We start from the raw sequence: 8,498 nt of genomic DNA, 5'->3' as shown, positions 1-8,498 counted from the left end.
AATTTTTTAGTTATTTTATCTTATGTTCGGTTTTATCAACATTTCATCCACATTCCAGAATAACTATCATCAGCTGAAAAATTATTTTTGACTAAATTCAATCACGTAATTAAATTCATTTAATTTAATTCAATCTTTACAATCATGTGGTAAGTTGTGTGTTATTAAAATTGATGATGTGTACATGCTCTAAATTAAGTAGCTTGTCCATGGCCACATAATTTAGTAAGTGACAGATACAGCACTTAAATACTTAGACCTTGGCCAGGTGTGGTAGTGTGGGCCTATAGTCCCAGCTACTCAGTGGGCTGAGACAGGTGGATCACTTGAGCCCAGGAGTTTGTGACCAGCCTTGGCAACGTAGTGATACCTGTTTCCAAAAACAAAACAAAAAAACCTTACCTTTTAATCATCACATACAACAGGCCAATTGTTATGGTAAGCAAGAGCAATATCTATGTTAGAACGAAAACTTCATAGGATATTTCTGTAAGAGAAAGTTGAACACTGTAGACAAAGCTAGACTCAAGCCTCATGAGGGAAGCTCTTTTGGTGTCTGAATTTGTCTATTTTGTTTATTATTCTATTCATCAAACCTACAAAAACCCCTGTTGCCTATTTAAGAAATAATTGTATAATGAACAAATTTAATGTATGTCTGTCCTTTAAAGCCTGATTAAATTTTCTATTTCCCCATGATGCCTCTCCTTGACTTTTCTGTAACACAGTGATCTCCTCCTGAAAATACCTTTAAAACTTAATTGTCCACATACTTATAATTTTAACAATTGGTTAAGTTTTTATGTATTTTATCTTGTTCCTCAATTTATGGAATAAATTTTTTCTGATAAGTTCTTTCCAAGTAAAAGCAATAATTTATACTGCTATCAGTAGACAAATGTCCTGATACAGCACATTGTACATGTAAGGGCTTCATTATTATTTTAGGTCAACATGTATTCTTCTTTTCTTGCTTATTTACTAAATAATTAACTACCGAAATGGTAATTTTTCTCTCCCTGAACACAAGTGACTTCTTAGTTTCTCAATATTATAGAAGATTTTCTAGTAGCTTTTATAATCAGCTAACAATTACTGAGCACTTATCATGGGCCAGAATTTGAAATACATATATTCATTTAATCCCCACAACAAATGGTAGTCAGAAAGTTAAGCAACTTAGCCAAGATTATACAGTTATAAGCATTCAAGATCAAATTCAAACCCAGGCAAACAGGCTCCTAAATTCTTACTCTTAACCGCTCACTTCACCACCTCTCCTTTTTGTTCCCTAATCAACAAATCACATGGTAAATGGTGACGTTCCCAATGTGTGAATTGAAATGCTTCACTTGTTTACCAGTTTGTGAAAAGATGAACTATTTTTCATGGATTCAGCTGAGAAGGACTCAGCCCCATGGCATTATTTGGTTTCAAAGACATGAAAGTGACTGAGCTGAGAGAGAACACAGGCAGGCCACACTTTGTCTTTGTTAACCCCTTCAAGAAAGGAGAGGATGAAATTTGGAGAGGAGGATACGAAAAACCTACTGCTAAAAATTCTATTCAGCTTTGATCATTTGATGCTGTGACTTCTACTCTCATGAAACATAAATTATTCACTTATATGCTAGAACAAATACCATCTGTTTTTATCATAATAGCTTTCTTCTGTGACTAATTACTAGGAAATCGAAGGATTTTTTGTGGTAATTGAGGAATGTTCTAATAGTTTATATGAGTTTAGAGCAGAAGTGTTATGCCTAGATGGAAAAGGAAATGCTTTGGTAAAGGCTAAATTTTCAAGACTTTGATACGACTAAGGGAAAACTAAGACAGAGTATCATTTTCTGCACACTTACAAGACAATAATAAAATTTTATTATTTTATTTTCATGTACTATTTTTACGATGTTTTACCGAGTTCAGAGAGAGCAACCATCAGTCTCTCAGAGCCTTTACTTGCCCCCTCATTGGAATCAAATAAGCATTAAAAAATCCAGAGTTCTCAGTGACCCCCTTTTCATCAAGCAGTAGCAGAATTCTTGTTGTAGATTCAGGAGAGAGATCATGGTCTACACAAGCTCACTTCGTCCCTGCAAAAGCGGGAATGAAATCCCTGGTCTACAGCATCAGTTGCATATTCCTTACAATGACAGGCACCGAGTTTGGATTACTGATGGAGAAGCTTCTTACACCTGCTGTCATGTTCTCAGAAGCTGATAAATGTAAGAATAAGCAGAGTGTTTCTAAGAAGGAAGCTAATTAGGTTTTCAAATTTGCAAGTGGGTTCTCTGGTTATGGAACAGTCTCAACTAGTGTGCAAAAGACAAACAGGAATTGCACTTTTAGCTACATATCTCATAAAAGCACTTTCTTATTTTTCTGTAGTTGAACTGAGACTTACTTGAGGTTTATCTTTATTTATACATTTATATTTTGAATGTATTCATATTTACACAACTCTGCCATAGAAGAAACCTGAACTTTTAATTATCTTTAAAGAACTTTTAACATTTCTTGCAAGGCAGGGCTACTTGGCAACACATATCCCCAATTTTTGTCTGAAAATGTCTTTATTTCTCTTGCACTTTTGAGGGATAATTTGTCTGGGTACACAATTCTAGGTTGGTGGTTTCTTCTGTTAATACCTTAAATATTTGACTATACTCTCTCCTCCTTGCATGATTTCTGAAGAGAAGTTGGATATAATTCTTATGTTTGTTTCTGTATAGGTAAGGCACTTTCCCCACTCCACCCCTTGCCAGCTTCTTTCAGGATGTTTTCTTTATCTATGATTTTCTAGTTTGAAAATGATATGCTTAGGGTTTGGAGGGGGTTGGCATTTATGCTACCAAGTGTTCTCTGAGCTTCTTAGATCTGTGGTTTGGCATCTGGTATTATTTTGGGAGAAATTCTCCATCATTGTTTTAAATATTTTTTCTGTTAATTTCTCTCTTTCTTCTCCTTGTGACATTCCCATTACATGTATAGTACACTTCTATAGTTGTTCCACAGTTTTTGAATATTTTTAGATACTCTTTCCTGGGTTTTTCTTAGTCTTTGTTTTCTCTGCTATTTCAGTTTTGGATGTTTCTGCTGATATATCCTTAAGTTCAGAAATTCTTTCCTCAGCTACGTCCAGTTTATTAATAAGTCAGCCAACGACATTCTTCATTTCTGTTGCTGTATTTTGATCTCTAGCTTTTTTTTTTCTTGGTTCTTTCTTAGAAGGTCGGTCTGTCTGTTACATTGCCCATCTGTTTTGGCATGCTCTCTACTTCATTACTAGAGCTGTTGGCATATTTGTTTCAAATTCCTGGGTCTGATAGTTCCAACAACCCTGATGTGTTTTTCTGATGATTTTTCTGTCTCTTTCAATTGTATTTTCCCTTTTAATACACCCTGTAATTTTTTACTTGATAGCCAGACATGACGTACTTGGTAAAAGGAACCGCTGTAAATAGGCTGTTAGTGCTATGGTGGTAAGGTGTGAGGGGAGAGGAAGTGTTCTATAGGCCCACAATTTGTTCTCAGTCTTTTAATGAGCCTGCGTCTATCAGCTATAAACTTCTCAACTTTTCAAGTCTCTAGAAAAATCGCATGATTTTATCAATAAATGCAGAAAAAGCATTTAACAAAATTCAGCACCCATTCATGATAAAAACTCTCGGTGAACTAGAAATAGAGTGGAATTCCTTCAACTTCATAAGTAATATGTTCCAAAATCTATAGCTAACATCATAATTATGAGAAACTGATGCTTTCCTACTAACATCAGGAACAAGGCAAAGATGGGCCTCTCTCCACTCCTTTTCAGCATCATATTGCGAGTCCTAGCTAATGCAACAAGACAAGTAAAAAAAAAAAAAGTATACAGATTAGGAAAAAAAGAAGTATAACTTTGTTCCCAGATGACATGTTCATGAGTAGGAAGACTCAATATTGTCAAAATGTTCATTCCTCACAGTTTAATCTGTAGGTTCAATGCAATCTCAATTAAAATCCCAGCAATTTTTTGTGAATATTGATAAACTCATTCTAAAGGTTATATGGAGGTGCAAAGGACCCAGAATTATCAAAACAAAAAAAGGTTTTACAGGAGAATAAAGTCAGATGAATGACAATACCTGATTTTAAGACTTACTGTAAAGCTAGAATAATCAAGACACTGTGACATTGGCAAAAGAATAAACAAATAGATCAATGGAACAAAATAGAGAACCCAGAAATAGACCCACATAAATGTAGTTAACTAATCTTTGACAAAGGAGCACAGGCAATACAATGAAGTAAAGACAGTTTTGTCAATAAATGGTGCTGGAACAACTGGACATTCACAGGCAAAAAAAAAGAAAAAGAAAAAGAAAAAGAAAAGAAAATTAGTCTAGACTCTAGACACAGACCTTATACTATTCACAAAAATTAACTCAAAAAGCAACCATAGATGTAAATGTAAAATGCAAAACAAAACTCCAAGAAGGCAATGTAGGAGAAAATCTAGATGACCTTGGGTTTGGCAATGACTTATACAAAGACAAAGGTATGTTCTCTGGAAAAAAAATTATTGATAAGCTGCACTTCACTAAAATTTAACAGTTATGCTCTTATGAAATGCAATGTCAAGAAAATGGGAGACAAAACACAGACCGGGAGAAAATATTTGCAAAAGGCATATCTGATCAAGAACTGTTATGCAAAACATCTTAAAATTCAACAATAAGAAAACAGTCTGACCAAAAAAAAAAATAGATAAAAGACTCTAACACATATTTCAGCAAAGAAAATATATAAATGGCAAATAAGCATATGAAAAGTTGTTCCATATCATATGGCATCAGGGAAATGAAAATTAAAACAACAATGAGATACCATGATACACCTATTTGAATGGCCAACATCCAGACCTCTGACAACACCAAATGCTAGCAAGGATATAAACAAAAAAGAACTCTCATTCATTGTTGGTGGGAATGCAAAATGGAACAGCCACTTTGAGCACAGTTTGGCAGATTTAAAAAAAAAAAAAATTCTTTCCATATGATCCAGCAGTTTTCCTCATTGGTATTTATCCAAGTAGTGGAAAACACGTCTACACAAAAACCTCCACAGGGATATTTGTGGCAGCTTTATTCATCATTGCCAAAACTTTGAAGCAACCAAAATGCCCTTCAGAAGAAGAATGGATAAATAAACTATGATGTATCCAGAAAACAGAATATTATTCAATACTAAAAAAAATGAGCTATCAAGGCATGAAAGAAACAGAAACCTTAAATCCATGTTAATAAGTGAAAGAAGTCAGTGTGGAAAGTCTACATACTGTATGATGCCAAGTATATGACATTCTGGAAAAGGCAAAATCATGGAAACACTAAAAGATCAGAGGTAGCCAGGGGTTATATTGGGAAATGAATGAATACCAGAGCACATTTAGGACAGCGAAATTACTCTGTCTGATACTACAATGATAGATGTATGGCATTACACATTTGTCCACATCTATATATTATGCAACACTAAGCGTGAACCCTAATGTAAACTATGAACTTTGAGTGACTATGACATGTCATTGTAAGTGCATCATTTGTAACAAATGTACCACTCTGGTGGTGGATGTTGATAATGGGAGAGGATATATATCTGGGAAGGGATAGAGGGTATGTGGCAAATCTCTGTACCCTTCTCTCGATTTTGCTGTAAACTAAAACTGCTCTTAAAAAATAAAGAATTTTTCAAAGGGTGAGGGTTTGCCAGTATCTCATAGTTGGAACAATGGTAGATGTGGAAAATAAAGACAATAAATGGTAAAAAAAAAAAAAAAAAAAAAGGGAGGGGGCAGATATATAAATGGCAATATATCAAAAAATGTAAATAGCTTTTAAGTATATTAAATGATGCTCCATCTAATTCATAAATAAATGAAATATTCTTTAAATGAAAGAAATTCTAACTGATAAGCCAATGTCAAAAAGTTTAGTAATACATAAGGTTTAAGGAAAATAGGTATCCTGCCAAATCACCACTACTGATAGTATAAATTAGTGAAACTTATCTAGAAGACAATTGGGTTGAAACACATAGACTACTACGAGAATATTTCATAAACAATATTTTATATTTCTTATATTAAATAATTGACTATGATATTTTTACATTTTAATTTTATTCTGCTTTCTTGTGTTATTGTGTTCTGCACTTCAATTCATGAAATATTAAATTCCAACTTTCTTCTGGGTTTGGGAAGTGAGCATTGCTTGTTATACAGGCAGTGGTGGAGAGCATGGGTGGTCAATTAATGATACATTTTCTCACTTTCTCCTCCTCTTTTCAAACCCTCTTTTCAAATACCCTCAAAATAGAAACACACACACAAAGCATTATCTTCACCAATTATTCAAAGGTCATTGGTACTTCTGATTTCTAAACCTTTCCACAAAGGCTCAACACACATTGGGTGTTCCTTGTTGTCTTCTTTCACTAGGCCCAGGTTTCTTCTTTATCTGGTCTGCTATGCAAGTTTTCATTTCTCCATACACTCCTGCCTTCTAAAATTGTATTGGTATCACCATCTGCTGTCACCTCCTTTTCTATTCTTTTTGTGGTTTTATGCCCTTTTCAATTTCTTTACTGTGTCTTTAATAGGATTTCACAGGGATACAGATATAAATCTGTATGCTTAATCTTCCATTTGCACTGCAAAACCAACTCACTTAAGGACTTGTTGTTAGAAAGCCAATTGATCAATGTAACAAGCAAGGAATACTTACGATTTACAAATGAGTCATTTCTTCAATAATGATTTTGATCCTTCCCTTTCTTTTTGGAACATCAGCCTTTGTCTACCATCTGGCTTACCAAAAAAGAAACCTTTCCTCTCTCTGACAATTGTCGCTTTCCTCTCTGTATTATTTTTTTACATGTGACATTCTGTCCCTCCTCCTTTCTTCTCTTCCCTTCTTTCTCTATTAAGAATCCTGCATAGACATTTGAACTGAATTGAGGAGCTGTAGCTCTCCTGTCATCTCTCCTGCTGTACTCTGTTACAGAGACATTATACAGACGCCACCTTCTCTGGCACATTTGGCTCTGTAAAAATGTAATAGAACACATCCACCTCCAATATCTACCAGAGTGACCTGGAACAAGAGGTGGGGGTTGAACTTTGTCTGCAAGGATGATCACAGAGACAGCTTCATTGTTTCTGTGGTTTAACCTTGAAATTACTTTGGCACTGGATGAGGAACTACTTGGTGTCAATGTCTGTTTTTAATTTCACTAACCAAGAGCTGGGTTTGGGGATGTTCATTTCTTGTTTTTCTCCTCTGGCCATGTGTATGATTACTGCATCAATCAGAGAAACTGAGGCACAAACAACCACAGACTGTGCTGGAACCAGAGTGGATCACAGTGGCTGACACTCAGCAGCTGGGCCCCCTGTGCTGCTCAGAGTTTGTGCTCAGCTCCCCCTGCAGTCCCTGTCACTGTGTCACTCAGAGCACAGAAGTACACCGCTGAGTCTGACGCTTGAACTGAGTCTTTCTCCAAGTGGAAAGAAGTGGTTTCTTTACGGTATGTGGCTTCAAAACCTTTGTTGCTTCCCTTGTCATCAGCCTTCGTGGCTTTCAGGAGGAGCTGTAGGCCTTCTCCAGGATATTGGACATACCAGAAAAGGGAAGGGTATCCTGTGGCTGTGTACGTGCAGTTTATAGTCAGGAAGGCCTCTTCTGAGAGAGTCACTGGCCCTTCCATCTGGGTCACTGAATCTCCACGGGTTCTTCCTAGGGAAAAAAAAAAGAGAGAGAGAGAGAGAGATCTGTTTAGCCTTGAGCATAATGCTCTTAGGTCAAATTATGGTTAAAGATTTTTTTGGCTTGATAGAAGACAGAGACCAAATTTTAAAAGGCATCTTACTTACCAAGCAGTAAGAGTATCACAGATACTAAGCCTGGAGAATAGTTCATCTTTAGTGTGTTACCCAAATAATGGTCTTGATCCTTAACATGAAGAAATCACAGTGAAACCTACAGTGATAGCAGGAAATGAGTTTGTGTTAGGAAGCCACTCCCTCTGGTGGACAGGGGCTGAACTGGGATGAATGTTTTCCTGGACTCCTTCCAAAAGTCAGAAATAGGTCCTCAACCCTGACCTCATTTATAAGGCCCATGCCAGTCTCAGGTGGTCCTTGTAAATATGAAGGGCAGATGTTGTCATCTCTATGGTCTATTTTGTCAATTTTGTTCTTTGGACACTACCTGAAACAAAAGATCTTTAGCAAAGCATCCTAGGGTATTTCTGTAGGTGAGAGTTCCATTTTCTTGGATATTTTAATACAGGCCAATATTTTTACGTATCCATTGCAGGCCAGTGGTATAACTCAATGGGATGTCAGACAAGGGTTTTGAGTTGAAATCAGAGGGAGTGTTAAGAAGTCTTGCTGTTACTGAGTCTATGTTTTTCAGCACTGTATCCTAACATGTAGAGCAGTGACTGACATT

The 8,498-nt window shown here is 35.9% G+C and overlaps 1 gene segment (V, D, J or C); it reads right to left on the bottom strand.

The window, feature by feature from the left end:
* Positions 1–7,446: 7,446 nt before the first annotated feature.
* LOC129393877 (T cell receptor alpha variable 9-2-like) lies at positions 7,447–8,000 on the bottom strand. The segment is given in 2 exon segments: positions 7,447–7,781; positions 7,919–8,000. Coding segments are annotated over 2 exon segments (381 nt in total).
* Between the last annotated feature and the right edge of the window lie 498 nt (positions 8,001–8,498).

Source organism: Pan paniscus, chromosome 15 (genome assembly GCF_029289425.2).
Source record: "Pan paniscus chromosome 15, NHGRI_mPanPan1-v2.0_pri, whole genome shotgun sequence".
NCBI classification, from domain to species: Eukaryota; Metazoa; Chordata; class Mammalia; order Primates; family Hominidae; genus Pan; species Pan paniscus.
The sequence above is the reverse complement of the archived record's forward strand: the minus strand, read 5'-3'. Positions and strand labels throughout refer to the sequence as shown.